Consider the following 18,386-nt stretch of genomic DNA (forward strand, 5'->3'; position numbering starts at 1 on the left):
ATACACGAAGGTATTTAAGTACTTACAAAGTGAAAAATGTCCATTCATGTGCCATATACAGTTAGCTAACATATCAACATTATTTAGGGAATATTATTTTATGCTAAAATAATGCAAGGAAGAACAAATTTAAAACTTAAGGGTACATCCATATTGGAAAGGAAGAAGTAAAATTATCTTTTATTTGCAGATGTTATGATCTTGTATGGAGAAAAATCTATGGAATACTATTCTGCCATAAGAAAAGATGAAATAGTACCATTTGCGACAACATGGATGGATCTTGAGATTATTATGCTGAGTGAAATAAGTCAGACAGAACAAGTCGAGAACCATATGATTTCACTGATATGTGGTATATAAATCTGAAAACAACAAAAGAACAAGACAAAAAAATGAAGACACAAAAACTCATAGACGCAGACAATAGTTTAGTGGTTACCAGAGGGTAAGTGGGGGAGGAGAGCGGTAGATGAGGATAAAGGGGATCAACTATATGGTGATGGAAGGAGAACTGACTCTGGGTGGTGAACACACAATGTGATTTATAGATGATGTATTACAGAATTGTACACCTGAAACCTATGTAACTTTACTAACAATTGTCATCCCAATAAACTTTAATTGAAAAAAGAAAATCCTAAGGATTTCCCTAAAAACTCTTAAACTAACATATAAAATCAAGCAAGTTTGCAGAATATAGAGTATTATGTTTTAAAATCAATTTGATTTCTATAGACTAGCAGTGAAGAATCGGACAATAAAGTCAAGAAAAACATTTCCATTAACAATAGCAGCAAAAAGAATGAAATACTTAGGAATAAATTTAACAAAAGAAGTGTTTAAGACTTGTACACTACAAACTACAGAACATCACAGAAAGAAATTAAAGAACACAAACAAATAGAAAGACAGCCTATGTTTATGGATCAGAAAACTCAAAATTGTTAAGATGGCAATATTCACCAAATTGATCTAAATACTGAACAGAATACCCATCAACTGCAGAACTGACAAGGTGATCCTAAAATTTTATGGCAACGTCAGGGACCCAGAGCAGCCAAAACAATCTTGACAAAGCAGGACAAAGTTGGAGGACTCATTCAGACTTACCAATTTCAAAACGTACTTCAAAACCACACTAATTAAGACAGTGTACACAGGCACAGGAAGAGAAATGGAGATGAATAGACTTAAGAGTCCAGATATAAACCCATACATTTATGGTCAACTAATTTTCAACAAGGATATCAAGATAATTCTATAGGGAAAGAAGAGTCTTCTCTACACATGGCACTAGGACAACTGGATATCCACATGTACAAGAATCAAGTAGGACGCTTACCTCAGACCATACAAAAAAATTAAGTAAAAATGGATCATAGATTTAACTGTAAGAGTTAAAACTACAAAAGCCTTTAAGAAAATATTGAGGTAAATCTTTGTAACACCGGGTTAAGCAATGATTTCTTAGCTATGACACCAAAAGCACAAGCAACAGCAACAAAACAAAAAGACATAAACTGCATAATGTCAAAATAAACTTTTGTGCTGTTAAAATAATACCATCAAGAAAATAAAAAGACACCCACAGAATGGGAGAGAATATTTGCAAATCATGTATCTGCTAAGAAACTTGTATCTAGAATAAAGAACCCTTACAACTAAGTAGTAGAAAGACAAATGACCCAATTAGAAAGCAGATAAAGGATTTGAATAGACATTTCTTCAAAGAAATAAAATTGGCCAATAAGCACGTGAAACAATGTTCAACATCACTAGTCATTAGGGAAATATAAATCAAAACCACAAAGAGGTATCACTTCACACCCACTAGCATGACTATAATCAAAAAGACAGATAAAAACAAGTATTAATGAGAATGTGGAGAAACTGGAACCTTTATTCACCGCTAGTGGGAATATAAAATGGTGCGGCCACTTTCCAAAACAGTTTGGCAGTTCCTCAAAAAGTTATACACAGAGTTACTGTATGATCCACTCTTAGGTACATTACCCAGAAAATATTATGTCCACATAAATACCTGTACACATAAATGTTCATAACAGTATTATACATAATAGGCAAAAAGTGGAAACAATGCAAATGTCCACCAACAAATAAATGCATAAACAAAATGTGGTACATCCATACAATGGAATATCATTCACACATAAAAAAGAATAGAGAACATCGATACATTCTACCTTCTACAACATGGATGACCCTTACGACATTTTTTTGAAATGTCCAGAATAGGGTAAATCTATAAATACAGAAATTAGCGGTTGCCAAGGGTTGGATTGAGGGTAGAAGAATGGGGAGTGAATGCAATGACAATGGGAGTTTCTTTTTGGGGTGAAAAAAAAGTTCTGGAATTAGGTAATGGTGATGGTCACACAACTCTGTGAATATATTAAAAACAACCGAATTATACACTTTATACGGGTGAATTTTATGGTATGAGAATATCTCAATATAGATGTTAAAATAAACTTAAGGGACTATCTCAATATAGATGTTAAAATAAACTTTTAAGTGCCTTGGAGAGTGGGTGTGAGAGCCTATCATGTGAATGTGCGCTCTGGCCTGGGCTGACTCCACCTTCACAGAAGCTTAACAATTCAGGAACACTAGTTCTCTCACTCTGATTGGCATTCTCATCACATTGACCGAAATGAAGTATTTGGATGTGAAAGTTAAACATATTTATTTATGGCCACTAATGACCTTAATCCAGGAGGCCATCTATGTATTACCTTGGTGCAAATAAGTGATGGGTCTCCATGATCAAAATAAGCCAAACCCTAGTTCCTGATATCGTTTATAGTTCTTTCCTCATTCGAACATGAACTGCGCTACCTCTAATTTCCTTAACCTCATGGAAGCTCTCAGGGTTGTGCTTCTGGTGATGGCGGTAGTGGGCAGAGTTGGAGTTGGAAAGGGAAGACGCCGCCAGTAGACATAAGGGCGGTTATCTGATGGTGACAGCAATGAAACACCCCTCCCAGGTGAATGCTACAGATGCTCTGGGAAAAGGGAAGCCAACCCTGAGCCCCATTTTTGTCCTTTATAAAGTGGAGAAAAGCCATCCTTACCTGTTGGGAAAAAGGTGTTTGTAGACTTAAGTACCCAGTACAACGTTAGTGAGGATGATGAGAAGGAGGAGGAGGAGGAGGAGTCCATCCTGCCTCCAGAGCATCTGTGCACACCGGCTGTGGTGAGGTGTTCGTTAGCTGCACCAGCCCAGTGCCAAGTTAAGTGCTTGGTCTACGGCTGGGTGTGCGACAGAAAGAAGGGAGAGAAGAGGCAGCTTCTGGAAGCTTTCCCAGGCCCATTCTCAGGCTCCTCCGGGAGCGCAGTGCTACCCGCTAAGTATCAGCTTTCGGCTGTGCCCATGGTAACAAGGGTCGCAATCACCATCCTAGGCCATGAAAACAGCACTGGACGTGATGGAGCAGCTCCAGGGCAGGCCCTCAGGGAAAGGGCAGAAGACTGGGGGAAGATCGGAAACTGAAATAATTAAAAGTGAGCATGATGAAAAATACATTCTTTCTCTTCCTGAATTTCTGGCCTAAGGAAGGTGAACCCACTGCTCTGAAATGCTATTATGTCACTGAATATGAGAACAGAGACAGCTTAGTAAGAAGGACAAATGTAGATGACTGACATTTGCTTGGGCCAAGAAGAAAAATCCTGTGAAGATGTAACCAAAATTGTTAATCAAAATTGCTCCCAGGCCCACGGAGTGAATCAAAATTGCTCCCAGGCCCACGGCAGGGATCCTTGGCCACACTTCTGCAGGGGCATAGCTGTACTCGGAAGTGGCCTAAGAGTTAACGGCGTCTTGGGCAGACACTGCAAAAGCCCCAAAAGGACCCATTATGTCAGAAAAACAGATGAAACATATATCCTCCTCACTGCCCTCCTTCCCACCTGCTCTCTCTAGGCCAGGACTATCAGGGTCAGGGAATAATCTGGGGGCTTGAGGAACTGAGGGCCAGGCTGACCCTTTACACCTGAAGCTCAGACTTGAGCACTCAGCGTGGCTAGCTTCCAGGGGGCGCTGCTGCTCCCGGGGCCTGAGGAGCAACTCTAGGCTCTCACCTAGGCTTTCGGTCTGACCCCTTGGCTAGTCAGGCTGCAAGGAGAGAAAACACTCCCAAGCAGAGGAAATGCCCACTGGGAATAGAGCAGAGAAGCAAGTGGGATGAGAGGCTGTTCCACTAGTTCCCAGGCCCATCGATGGCAAAGTCCAGGCAGAAACTGTGTGTTTGGAAAATGAATCTGTCCAATTCGCATCTACCACCAATCACGAGTTGCTCAAAAACCCAGCTCCGACCAATTATCAACAACTATCTTACAATCCAGAGAAAAGAACATAATAAAGTACCTCTAGAACTTTTCTACAAACTCTGCATTAAGACAAAGAGCCCACAGTCTGAGACACTTGAGGTGCAGTGGGAAGAATACCTGACTTGGAGTCAGATAACCAAGTCCAACCCTGCCTCTAGCAACTGCCAGTTAGGTGACACTGCAGGAGTGGAGTTCCAAAGACTCAACTTTCTCCCTGTAAGAGCAATAATAATAACATGACCTACCTCACATGATTGTTATGCCTGGCACATAAAAGCTTCAGAGTCAATGGGTTTTCTTCCAGTTCATGCTTCTCTAGGTTTTGGAAGGCAACCTCTCCATTCACAAGCTTGAATCATTTTTCAGACTCTCTGGCAGTGCCATTCAATCCTTTTAACTCTGTGCTAGGCGGCATGCAAGGTATCAGGTATAAAAATGGGCTGACACAACACATTAGCTGGAGGAGCTAACTGGAAAGGGAAAAAAGTCAAGTAAAACATGGACTCCAGGAAGGCCTCAGAGTGAGGTGAAATTTGAAGTAAGCCTTAACCTACTTGTTAGTCACAATAATTGGACCGAAGGAAAAGCAAGGGTACATTTATTATGAGACATGTTGCTAGATTCTTCCTGTAATTAGAATAGCTAAAGTTATAAGCACTTCACATGTATTAAATTATTTAATCCTTATAACAACCTTATGAAGTAGGTTCTATTATTATTTACACGTTACCAAGGAAACCAAAGTACAGAGCAATAAAACAGCTTGCCCCAGTCACACAGCTAGAAAGTGGCAAGGCAGGAATTTGAGCCCTGCACCAGGGTCCCAGCTCTGAGTCAGGACTCTGTATTGCCTCCAACCATCTTCTCATTCAGCTGTCACCGTTCTACAAGGCAGTAGGTAATACAGACCCATTTTTCCAATCAGGATATTTAGATTCAGAGAGATTAAACGACTGGCCAAAGATCACTCACCGAGTGAAGGAACGGAGCAGGAATGCAGACTCAGCTCTGTCGGACTCCACCATTCACTTGCTTTCCTTAACACTGATGGGTGCTTGTTAAAAATGCAGAGTCCCAGGTCCTTCCTCCATCTCCTGAATGGGAATCTGTGGGGATGGAGCCTAGGAATTTGCATTTTCAGAAAGCACTTTAGGCTAGTCTTATACACCCGTAAGTATGGAAACTTGTGTCCTACGACTCGCTCTCCGAGGACTTAGAAAAGTATGAAGGGTCACTCCTCACCATCTTCCCAAGAGTTTGCCCAGCTGTGGGCAAATAAAAATGGACACTCGGTGGCTCTTCCCCCTCCCACCCCTCAGCTTCTTCACCCCGGCACAGAGCCACTGACCCTCAATGACAAAGGAGCAGCTACACCACTGGACCCAGCGGAAGCATTACCAATGTCTCCTCTAAACAGTTTCCTCATTGCTTGGGTGTGCTCAGAGTTCTTGGATCTCAAAACAACCCTTCCTGCCACCCACTGCTTATAGCTAACAACGGCTGTCCTCACTTCCCCCTCATTTCCAAGCTCCTGGGGAAAAGAGTTTATACCCAAAGACACAAACAGGTTGGTTGTAAGAGCAAACGTGTGTCTTCCCTTTATTTTTAAACACTTTGAATTAGTTATCAAACATTTTAAAAATTAGGTGTGTGCAAATAGAATACAAATAAAAACTCACACAGTGGCTTCTCTTGAAAAATCAGAAACTCGACCATCACTATCTGCACTTCTACATGGCAACCATGGGCCAGCCCTGAGTGGAAGAGGCCCATTTAGATGCAACAAGCTCTCTCCCATTTACCACTGTCCCTTCCTGCCCACTGCCTACAGCTGGCCAGCCTTACACAGCTCTGAGGCCTGACTGGCCCAGGCAGCAGGGGAGTGGTACAGCCCCAGCCTGCATCCCAGCAGGAAAGGGTTAGGAGGTACTGCACTGGGAGCAGCCACACACAGCCTCTGGACGGCTGGGCGGGCTGAGCCTGAGCAATGCAGGGAAGAAGAGCCTGTCCTAGAGCAGGGCACCGCCTCTTGGCAGCTTGGGAGTCCCCCACCCCCACCACATCTATTCCCCTCTCTACCACTGGAGGAAAGAGCATCTGAAGTCTCCCTGCTTTTCAGGCCAGCCTTCATTCTGCAGCATCTCTCTACCTCCCTTCGTGCTCCCTCTCCCCACAATGCAATCTTATCACCCGATCCAGATGCTCTCCCCAAGGTCCAAGAAGGGACCCATTAGAGGTCAGGCTCTGCAGGGAGTGCCTTCTGAAGGGAGCCCAGCCTCTAAGAACGAATCTTCTTATCCTAGAGCAAAACACTGTTTCCCCTTGATTAGGGGACGTTTCTAAATGTCTGTTTGGTACTTTTCCACAGGCCTACCTGTGGACGTGACAGTATGCTTTGCCCCTGAAGAAGGAGACATTTGAACCCCAAGAGTGACAAGGAGCAGATGCAAGCATTTGGAGGGAAGCCTCCCATGCCCCTGGGGTTGAAGTTGCCATTGAGAGGAAACACAAACACTGCCAAGCATTCTGCTTTACTCGTCCAGGTAAGAAGCCAAGACACCCGACAAAGGAAACCTCGAAACCACATTAGAGAATTTCTGCCGACATCTACATTCCACCAATTTCTTAAGCAATCTCTCATGTGGAAGGAATAGCTTAGGAAGCAATCCGAAAAAAGGAAAAGGTGGGAAAGGGAGCTGAGCTGTGTGTGTGCCCTGAGAACCTGGTTCCAGCCCAGAGACTGCAGCTCTGCACAGCTGTAGTCTGTCTAAGCGCCCTGAGGTCAACCTGCCTACTCACCCAGCCCAGGGAGCACCTACTCAGACCCTCTTGACTTTCTCACTGACGCTGTCCTACAACCTTCCCTCATCCGGAGGCCCCAGTCAATGAGATAATGAACAAATTGGCAGCTCACCCACAGGAGGGCCTATCTCTTCAATTTCTTCCTCTAAGAGTCTCAGCAACCACTACTGGCACTGCGAACGTCAGGGAGGTTCGTCATTAGAAAGAGCTCCTTTTATTAATAAGTACCCAAACCACCATTCTCTAAAGTGTGAGTGTGTGATGCTTCCTTTCTCTCCTGTGGGCATCCCTGCACTGGGCTGAGGTGGGAAGGGCTTTATCTTCCACAGCTCTGCCTGGACTAACAGTTCCAGGCCTTGCTGAGCAGTGTAGCTGCACAGCCTCTCTGTTGTCCAGAATTCCTAGGAAGTTCACCCACCCCACTGGCCTCCTGACATCCTGGTCCCCTGACCCCACGTGGCTGAGAAAGCTGTAGGGCAGTGCTAACTAGTTCTCCCGTTTTTGAACAATCCTCTGTACTTAGCAGAGAAAAAAAGGTGCACAAAAAAAGGTGCTCAAATAAATGTTAACTGACTTGTTAACTAATGACAGAAGAGGGCCCTCAAGGGGTCACAGGCAAGGATGACAAAGGACCCTAGAAATTCTAGCACTGGACACATCCGTTCAGGTGCACTCTTTCCCTTCCAAAAGTCACAGCTGCTATAAAACCGATGGAAGGGTGTTTTCCAGCTGCAGCCCCACCCAGTAGGGCTGTCTGTGGCAAGCCTTTTCCTCACATCCCTCAGCCAATCTTGTTCTAGCTCCGGACTTTCAATCTCCTCACAAGCGTCCCTATTATCTTCCAGGACTCAGTTGCAGTAACAGGTTCTCAGCCAACACACCCGTTCATGTTGGTTTTTCTCCGCCCTCATCCCTTTATTCCTCCCCTCCTTTCCTGATTCATTTCTCACTGGTTTATCTGCCCACAACCTTGGCTTTGGCTCTACTGTGCCTAAAAAGAAGGGATTACAAGGGACGGGGAGCAAGGAGGCCCAGAGATTTGGGGGTGGACATCAAAAAGCTTCAGAAAGGGAGCCAGGAAGGGTTTTCTCAAGTCTATCCCATCACCCCTTCCAGAATGCCGGACCCCTTTTCTCTGTCACTACTACATACCTCGTACCTCGGATCTTTTCCATTCCAGCCCCAGGTTCTGGGATTTTAGGTTCAGGAAGCCCTTCAAGCACAAATACTGAGGAGATTATAAGCCCAGTCAAGTGGAGAAGACCAAGATTTGTTTTGCTGGAAGGTCAAAAGAATGGCCGGGTGTTTTGACAGATCCCTATGAGGCTGAAATCCTCCTCAAGTGGCCACAGGAAAAGACAGTTTTGTTGTTGTTGTTGTATAATAATAATTTAAAAAAAATTAAGTTCTCTTTCCATCTCTTCACTGTCCACTTATCACTCCCACATCCTCTTTCCCAACCCTCCTCCTCAAAGAGTCCTTTAGGTTTGGGGTTTAACCTCAACCATTTTCAATCCCTTTTCCTGCCAGATGGTCCTTCTCCACTTCAGTACAGATTCTGTAGAGGTTTGAAGCTGGTTTTAAACATTTCCTGAAAGCCTGGAATGGGGTGAGGGTTTGTTAGGCAATTCTAGGCCAAAGAAAATCTGGTTGCTTCCAAGATCGTTTTAAAAACCTAGACACAGCTGTTTCTGCCAGTCTGGAAACAGCCTCTCAGCAAGCGGCTTACCCCCTGCTCTGTGGGATGAAGGAGCCCCCTCTGCCCGATGACTTGCCACCACTTGGGAAAAGAAGGTAGAATGAAGGTTTGCTCTGCTCCTGGGGGCTAACCACTGCCTCTGCACGTGGGCAGGGAAAACCTGGCGGGTCCTATAAGCTGATGATGATTCAGGGGCCACAGACCTATCGCACACCAGCAGCTACAGACCAGCCAGCGCAATAGCCTAGTTCCCGTTTCCGGCACATGCCAGGAATGTCCGGCCTCCAAGCTTTGGTTCAACCAATTCCTTCTATCTTGACATCCTCCACACCCATTCTTCTTAAATATCCAGTTCAAGTGTCAGCTTTTTTCCGAAGCCTTTCCTGATCCTAACTTAACCTCATTCTCACCTCTCCCAGGCTCTCTGATCGAGTTGCTCAACCTGATTGATGGCAAAATGCCTCCCCTGCTCTCGAAACACACCAGCCCTAAGCCTGCTTTCTCAGAAGCAGACTAGGAAATAATAAGGGTAAAGTGACTGGGCAAGTCTCAGTACCTCCGTTTCCTGTCTGTAGCATAGGGAACATACCCCACCACTATAATGAAGACATGAAAATCAATGAGAAGCCATCTATAAAAAAATAGAGGACACTCAGCTCCAGGGAATACACTTGAAGTCTCTGGGCCGGGGTTTAGCTTTTCCTCAACTCGCAGCCTTAAGACCTCACTCTTTTTAGCTGACTTTGCTTCCCATTTCACTGAGAAAACAGAAACAATCAGAAACAATAAGCTACCACCATCACACGTACCCACCATTAGCATCGGAGCAGATCTTGTCATTTCTCTGCTCAAAAACCTCTATAAGCACTCAAATTAAAAGCCAACATTTTTACAATGACTTACAAAGCCCTTCATCATCTGGGTCCCCAGGATATCTCTGACCTCATTTCAACTACTCTTTCCTCTTACTCTTTCCACACCAGTCACACTGTCTCCTTATTTCCTTAGACACACCAGGCACATTCCGACCTCAGGGCCTTCACACCTGCTGGACCCTGTAACTGGAACAGACTCCCCTGAGAAGACCTGCCCCTCTTCTCCCAGGTCTTGGTCCAGATGTCCTCTTCTCAGTGAGGCCTTCCCTAACAACACCATAAAAAAATTAGGATTAAAAGAAAACCTTTTTCAACCTCACTATTTCAGTTTTTATTTTTCTCCATAGCATTCATCACCATCTAACATACTACTTTTCTTTTCCCCTTATTTATTATGATTATAGAAGATCCACGAGGCTAGGGATTTTTGTGTTTTATTCACAGCTGTATTCTCAGTGCCTAGAATAGTCCCTGGGACGAAGTACGCCCTCAATAAATGTTTTTTGTATGAAAAAACATTTGCCGCCTGCTCAGAGTGGCCTTCCCTGGACAGGGTGAGCAGCTTCGGGCTCCAATCTCCAGGCCCATCCTCCAACCCCACCAGTCTTCCCAGTTCAGAGTCTGACCTACCTGCAGCAATCAGACCCACTCAAAAAATTCAAACGGGGACCATGCCCTCTGAGCACCCAAAAGATTCAGGGTAGGGATGGCTTTAGCCCAAGAACTCTACTGCAATTGCTCTCTGCAGAGATTACAATCACTTTCCTATTGCAAAACGCAAATGTTTCTCTGGGGCTTAATGATTACAGGGCCTTCCTTTCCTCATGCCGACCGCCTTGGACACTGCTGAACAGCCCTCTCTGAAGCACCGTAATGCAGTTAACTCTCAATCTGGAGCACACTCCCTGGGGTAGCATTGCACAATCGGCCTGAGAGAGCTTTATGGTCATCAAAAGGAGGCACAGGTTAGAAAGGCTGGGAAAAGTAGAGAAAGAGAGACAGGTGTGGGCACCTGAGGCTTTCATTTCTTTACTTATTTGAACCCTTTGAGGGCATCTTCCCCAAGCTACTGTGCTATACTCTGGACCTTGACCTTGAGCAGTTCCCTGTCCTGCTTGAGAAAGAAAAGTAAAGATTTTGGTACAATGTACCAAGAGCGGTGATAGCAGTATGGACACAGAGCTCTGGGAGCAAGGAGAGAGATACCCAGTTAGGTGAGCAGGATGGACGGTGGGGAGGGCTGCTGCAGGAGACAGGAAGTAACATTGTGTCTTCCGGACTTGGGGGAAATAAAGAAGACAGAAGAACATTGCGAGCAGAATTAAAACCATGAGCAAAAGCCAAGCAGAGCTTGGAGCAAGCTGAGATTTTTTTCACTAGGACACAAAAAGCGATAATCCTAACGGAAAACATTGATAAATGAGACTATATTAAATAAGAACTCTGTTCATTAAAAATGCTATTTAGAGAGTGAAAAGGGAACCTACAGAGTGGGTACACGGGTTACAGGGCTCAGCGGATTTGGGAACATAAAATACACAGAGCAAAGTTATCAAAACGTAGAGTAATCCTCAAACTGCAGAGCTAAACCAGATCATTAAGGCTGAATGTCCCTTTGGAGAAAAGCCTCAGTTTTGGAAGGTAGTAGAAGAAAGTACACGAATACAGCCAGGCTCTGCTGGTTCCATCTGTGCATCCATCTCATTTAATCTAGCTGTTGTTATCTCTATTTTACGGAAGAAGAAACCGAGGCTCAGGGTAAGTAATCTGCTCAGGGTTTCATAGCAAGTGGCAGACCCCAGAGTCTGGAGAGGTTGGCACTGAGCTCTATGGTGATACCAGGCCACATTAGTCCTTTGGTCTCAGTCATATCTCGTGGCCAGATGCCATCCTCCATCCCAAGTGCACCCTTGCAGCCCAGCTCCGTCTGGACGGAGTTGGAAAAGAATATCGGCAGATGTCCATGTCTGACTTCAAAATTCTTGGTGTTAAAACCCCGTTGTCTTTTTTAAGCCATCGAGTTCAGAGGGCCCTGAATCAACACAAAATAAATACTAGACAAACTCCTCTCTTGCAGTTCTTCAGGCCTTTTGTCTTCATCATTCCCCCACCCCCACCCCCAGCCTCCAGGGATAGAGACACTGGTCAAAGTAAGGCCTTCCCACAACAATGCAGTCCAGCTAGAGCTGAGACTGCAGATAAGGGGAGTCTATCCATCTATCTGTCTAACTTCTTTAAGGATCACGATAGGGGCAGAATTTGCCTTTTTCTTCCTTTACACAAAGCAAGTGCTACTTGGCAATTGCAGGTCTGTGGTTCTCAGACTGTGTTTTGAGGTGCCCTAGAGCACTGGCATAAACTCACAGGACTGCTGCAAGAGATTTTTGCACTTTTGAGGAAAACAGAGCAATACTCAACGTTTGTCAGATACCCCATGAGTTCAGTTTTAACATTAGATTACCCTACATTCTTTTCAATGATGTCATTTCTTTGTGAAACTGGGTTTTCAGCAGCTGCTGTGGTAAAAAGTTAAGTACCATGTGAGAAGCAACATGGAACAGGAAACAAGGATGGCAGTATTCGCTCTGACTCCAAGATGTGAGATGTGCAGTGCACAGTACATCCCATTAGTTAGAAATTAGTTAGTGGCTACTGAAGCAGGAAATAATATTTTTCCTTTCACTTTATGTGTATAATTTTTTCAAATGGCTACTAGTTGTTAGGCTACAAGCACTCTTACTAAACTGTTTAGACTAAGTACTTAATAAATGAAACAGGTTTCCTTTCGGCCTACGGACACTGGGAAAAACCTACTGAGGCACTGAGGGCCTATGTACTGAGAAGGTCCGGCTGCCTCCACAGCAGGGCTGTTCAAGTCTGCATTCGGGAGCCCAGGAGGAGTTCCCGGGGCAGGCCCAAGCCTGTCCTAGAAGCAGGTGGACAGCGAGCCTTGGGACTACGGACGGACGGCACACTCAGGCCTCCCACAGCGGCTGACAGAACAGTGGCCCCTCTGCCGGAACAGAAGTGGCTGCACACCAGCTCCCTGTCAGCCCAGAGGCTGCGCACACCTGCTTCAGCTTCAGCCCAGGCTCCCAGGCTCTCTTCAGAACTCCCTCCTTGAAAAGCTCTACCTATCCAGCACCGACCGCATGACTAAAACCCAAAGTCAGCCCAGAAGCCAGCCAGCAGGGGACTTCCACACATGCTCAGACTTGAGCAATGCCCACAAAGCAAACCATTAATCCACAGACGGAGGGAGGGAGGGAGCGCTGGGATCTGGGAGAGGGCATCCACTGACAGCCCAGCCACTGAAAGGCCAGCAGGGCTTTGCGGGTGAAGATTTGCATGAAAATAACTCCTTTGTTCCCAAGGGGTTTCCTGCCAGATACACTCCTTTTCTCCATTCTTCCCTGAAGTCCTAATCCTCAGTTGGTGACATCACAGCTGTTGATACAATAACCAACTGTTGTGATGTCACAAGACTCAATTTTGGTCGTTTTCAGTGCGGTGGGTGGAGGTAGAGAATGTGACAATGGGCTGGAATAGAACCAAGTTATAAAACTGGAATTTGCTTTTTCATGCTAATTTCCCTGGTAAGGAAGGGCAGGGACTCAGAAAAGGAAAGGCCAGCTACGGACAGCAAGGCTGTGTGTAGATTCATCTATACCAAGGGGAGAAGGGCAGGGAGGGCAGGCAAGAGCAGAAAGGGGACACAAGGAAGGAGTTTTCAATTCCAGGATTAGCCAAATATGAAGGTCCTCTCAGTCTGGCCCAGGCCAGATCTTTCTCTTTCCATCATCCATCGTGTGAGCCCAGAGTAAGCGGAGAAAAGCTGAAACGTAGAAAAGGCTGAACCATTCCATGGAAATTGTTTGGGATGTTGAGTTCTGGACTCCACACTGTCAGAGGGACAGGCTCTGACTGGATTGCATCGTGAGGAGAGTGACCAGGTAGAGCGCGCACTCAGAGGCCCAGACAGGGAAGCAACTGGAGGACTGAGAATGTTCACCTTGGAGAAGAGAAGGCTATGGCGGGGGAGGCTGATAATTGCCTTGAGAATTCTGAAAGGCTGTCATGTGAAAAAGGGACTAGATGTATTTTCTATGCCCCCCCCCCCCCCAAGATCCAGAATGGTCAAAATGAGGGAGAACTTTTTATTTTTAAATTCCAATTAGAGGGCTGGCCCGGTGGCTCAGGCGGTTAGAGCTCCGTGCTCCTGACTCCGAAGGCTGCCGGTTCGATTCCCACATGGGCCAGTGGGCTCTCAACCACAAGGTTGCCAGTTCAATTCCTCGACTCCCGCAAGCGATGGTGGGCAGCGCCCCCTGCAACTAAAATTGAACACGGCACCTTGAGCTGAGCTGCTGCGGAGCTCCTGGATGGCTCAGTTGGTTGGAGCCTGTCCTCTCAACCACAAGGTTGCCGGTTCGACTCCCGCAAGGGATGGTGGGCTGTGCCCCCTGCAACTAGCAACAGCAACTGGATCTGGAGCTGAGCTGCGCCCTCCACAACTAAGTCTGAAAGAACAACAACTTGAAGCTGAACAGAACCCTCCACAATTAAGATTGAAAGGACAACAATTTGACCATTGTTCCCCAATAAAGTCCTGTTCCCCTTCCCCAATAAAATCTTTAAAAAAAAAAAAATTCCAATTAGAGACTGCAATTTTTATTTTCATTCCTTCTCAATTGGGGGCTATACTCTTGAGGACAAGGATTATCTTGTTCACTACACTATATCACAAAACACAAAGTAAGTAGCACATAGTAGGAGCTTATTAATATTTGTCAATTAAATGAACAAACGAAACAATGACAATGGTCTACTGAAGTTGTGGATGTTTCCAGGGACGCCCTCATTTGACAAGTATTTTCTGAATCCTTACCAAAAGCCACTCAGTCCCTTAAGATGCTGCGGATACAACAATGAAAGAGGCAGAAAAGCTTAGACTATCTTGCCCCACCCCACCCCCTACTCCATGCTTTGTAGGTGGTATGTAAGGTCCCTTCCAATGTTGAGATTCCTTGATTCTTAGAGGTGACTAAAAAATTTAAAACCCTGAGGAAAGATAATAAAACAATAAGACAAACCTTACCTATCTATCACCACTGCTACTCACAATCTAAGGCTGTCTTTCCAGCTGAGGGGAGGCCTCACGCTAAGATAGCATTGTGCTGGAGCGCACCAGACCACAGCAACCAGGCTGGGCATTTATCAAAGGACCACCACCACCACCAGACAAAGTACCTCCAATATGAACCTGGGCTCCCTCAGCCCAGCAATAAATAAGTATGGTCTAGTTAGGTAATATGAGGTATTTCAGATACCCTCATTTCTCTCAAGGAACTTAAAAATTCCCCATCAGCCTCAAGCAATTATCCTCCTAGGGGCCATTTGAATGACAACATAGTTACTACTGAGCAATTTTCAAAGAAATAATTCCTAGATCTTCTTTACCTAGGTTGTACTAGGGCTATAGGCTTGATTCCAACTGCTGAGGGCATGAAAGTATAACTACAGGTAATGAAACAGATTACTTAACAATAATAATAAAGTAATCCCTCTTATTCATGGGAGGTACGTTCCAAGACCCCCAGTGGATGCCTGAAACCACGGATAGTACCAAACCCTATATATATTTTTCCCCATGTGTATATATGATAAAGCTAAATTTATAAATTAGATACAGTAAGAGATTAACAATAACTAATAGTAAAATAGAACAATTATAACAATATACTGTAATAAGTTATGTGAACATGGTGTCTTCCTCTCAAAATATTTTATTATACTGTACTCACCCTTCTTGTGACAAAGTGAGATGATATAGTGCCTAAGTGATGAGGTGAAGCGAGGTGAATGACGGAGACATTGTGACACAGCGTTAGGTTACTATTGAACACAAGCACTGTGATACCTAGACTATAAATCTGAAGACCAAGACAGCGACTAAATGATTAATGGGCGGGGAGTATACAGTTGACCCCTGTATCTGTGGATTCCACATCTGCAGATTTGACCTACTGCAGATCAAAATATTTTTTGCAAAGTTACATTGTTGTACTATGTAGTTATGTAGGTGGCATGTACTATGTAGTTATGCCCAAGACGGTTGTGTCTGTACCAAACATGTACAGACTTTTTCTCTTGTCATTATTCCCTAAACTATATAGTATAACAACTATTTGCATAGCATTTACATTGTATTAGGTATTATAAGTAATCTAGAGATGATTTTAAGTGTATGGGAGGATGTGCCTAGGTTATCTGCAAACACTGCGTCATTTTATATAAAGGGCTTGAGCATCATGGATTCTCGTATCCACAGGAGGTCATGGAGTCAATTCCCTGGGGATACTGAGGAACAAGTGTATGCAGTGTGGCTACATTGGACAAACGGATGATTGTTCTGGGCAGGACAGAGCAGAATGGTGTGCGATTTCATCACGCTACTCAGAACAGTGCACAATTTAAAACTTATAAATTGTTGATTTCTGGCATTTTCCATTTAATATTTCCGGACTGCAGTTGACCACAGGTAACTGAAACCTTGGAAAGTGAAACCGCGGATCAGGGAAGACTACTGTACACAACATACCAGATGTTATCCTCTTCAAAGTAGTCCTTAGAGGCCTGCACTTTTATCTCAATATATTCTCAAAACATTTCTGAAATTCCTGTTTGGAAATTGCCCTCAAAAATTTGAAACATTATTTGAGTTTTCTCTAATGGAAAATTTGCATTTTTCAAGGATGCTAACTCATTCAGAGCCATATGACAAAAAAATGGTACAAACTAGAGAAATCCATCTTAGGTCATCATAAGCAGTAACTATCAAGTATACTGTAATGCCTTGGTATCAAGGGAATGCATATTGAGACTGTCCCCAATCTCTACTTTTTAGAGGGCAGCAAGCAGTTGTTATTCACTTGGAGGTCACAGAGCCCTGTAAGTAGTATCTATACACCCCAAGAACCTCCACAGAAAAGTTATACTTGTATACACATAAATTTCTGTCTACCATTTTAGGGGGTTCCCAAGCTCCCAAAGTTCCTTCATAGACTCATTTTAAGAATCCTTGTCCTAACTCATTTTACTTTCCTCATAAATGCATGATCGTTTTGAACAGAGGTCTACAGAGCTGGGCGCTAAGGTGGGCACACTTGCAATAAGGCATCCTGCTTCCCTGAGTCCATGCAGCACTGTGTCAAACGTGGAAGTCAGTAATTTACAGACTACTATCCATCACAGGCCTTCAAGAGTTTTAGAAATAGCTGAATCCAAAAATATTAGACTCACAAATGTCTGGGGTCCTGAGATTCAAATGTGACATTTTCTAATGTGGTTTGCAAACTGGTAGTAGAGACAATTCCCAAAGAAAAGTCAAATCTGCCCTCAGGTAACCACATTCCTTTAGCTGTGTAAGCACAGGTATGAAGAGCAAGCTATGGTCACAACAGGTATTTGCTCCCCTTCCCCTAAGTCCCCAGTTCTATTGTGTAAAGCATGGAGAAAATGCCTCCCCGCTGCGGGACCAGCCGGCATGCTCGCCAAGCAGCTCCCAACACACTAAAAGCCACCCAAGTCACTCTGACTCATGGCATTGCTCTTGGTAATGAGGTATGACATGTATCTAAGCTCTTGTATATTTTCATATTTGTAGCCTACAATTAGGCATTTTTGAGGGATGTAGCTGACTAGTGGTTCTGTTCAGTGACCTATAATTACTCACACAGGCATCCCGACCAATCCAGCAACGAGCAGGCTGGAGGCACTCTGAGCTCAGAGCTCGTGGAGGAAGCCCCGTGGCTCTGAGGCGGGCTAGAGAACACTGGTTAGAATGGGCCTCAGGAGACCGTCCTGCTCTTCCTTGGCTGCACACAGATACACTTCCCCTTCCCCCCTCTATCTCATCCACTGCCTGGCTCAGCACAGCTCAGTCCCCCAGACCAAGTGTTGGCACATTCGAGGGCCAATGCCCACAGAACTGGACGACGGGGCTGTGGGAGCCGACATGGGCCTCATCGCTGAGCCAGCCTCTCTGCCACCAGTTGTGGTGGCCTCACTGCTCCCAAAGGCCCAACAGAGTAATTCTCCCCCATGCAAATGCCCATCACCCTGCTTCCTCACCACTCTCCCCACTGGGAGGGAAGATTAGCCCTAAAGATCTGTCCTTAGTGACATTTCCCATATACATTTGGCTCCAATGAAAACTGTTTTCTCCATTCTTTAATGGCAGCTCAAATCCTGATTCTAAATATAATCAAAGCTATAGCCACCAGCCCGCCAGTGAGGCTGTGAAGTACAACCGCAGCCCATACTCCGAGCAGCGTACGCATCCAGTATGAGCCCAATGTCTGATGCAAGTTTCCCTTCTTCCCAGCTCCAAAGTACTTTCGAGTGCTTTACACTTTTCAAAAACACTTTCAAGTGTTTCCTCATTTGAGTCTACCAAACAAGCTTGGGAGGTTAAATGCAATAGGTATTTTCTTCATTTTACAAGGGAGACTGAGGTTCAGGGAGGCCTTCTTGCCCCCAAGGTCACTTAACTCCTAAGTGCAGAACCAGGTCTAGAACTACTCTGTAGCTGTGCGACCTCAGTTCTTCATATGCAACAGTTCATAGTAGCTCCCTCATGGGGCTTGTTGTAA

The 18,386-nt window shown here is 44.8% G+C and overlaps 1 protein-coding gene across 7 annotated transcripts in view; it reads right to left on the bottom strand.

Annotated features, from left to right (window-relative positions):
• DENND2B (DENN domain containing 2B) overlaps window positions 1-18,386 on the bottom strand; it is a 140,706-nt gene that overhangs the window by 48,354 nt on the left and 73,966 nt on the right. Inside the window, exon 1 of one of the 7 annotated variants that reach the window (XM_074335957.1) lies at window positions 8,311-8,347. The exons of the other annotated variants lie outside the window; for them this stretch is intronic. Coding sequence (XP_074192058.1) covers window positions 8,311-8,333 — 23 coding nt within the window. The 5' untranslated portion in view covers window positions 8,334-8,347. Of the gene's footprint in view, window positions 1-8,310; window positions 8,348-18,386 lie in introns of those variants that run through there. 7 annotated transcript variants of the gene reach the window in all.

Source organism: Rhinolophus sinicus, linkage group LG06 (genome assembly GCF_036562045.2).
Source record: "Rhinolophus sinicus isolate RSC01 linkage group LG06, ASM3656204v1, whole genome shotgun sequence".
In the NCBI taxonomy this organism is placed as follows: domain Eukaryota; kingdom Metazoa; phylum Chordata; class Mammalia; order Chiroptera; family Rhinolophidae; genus Rhinolophus; species Rhinolophus sinicus.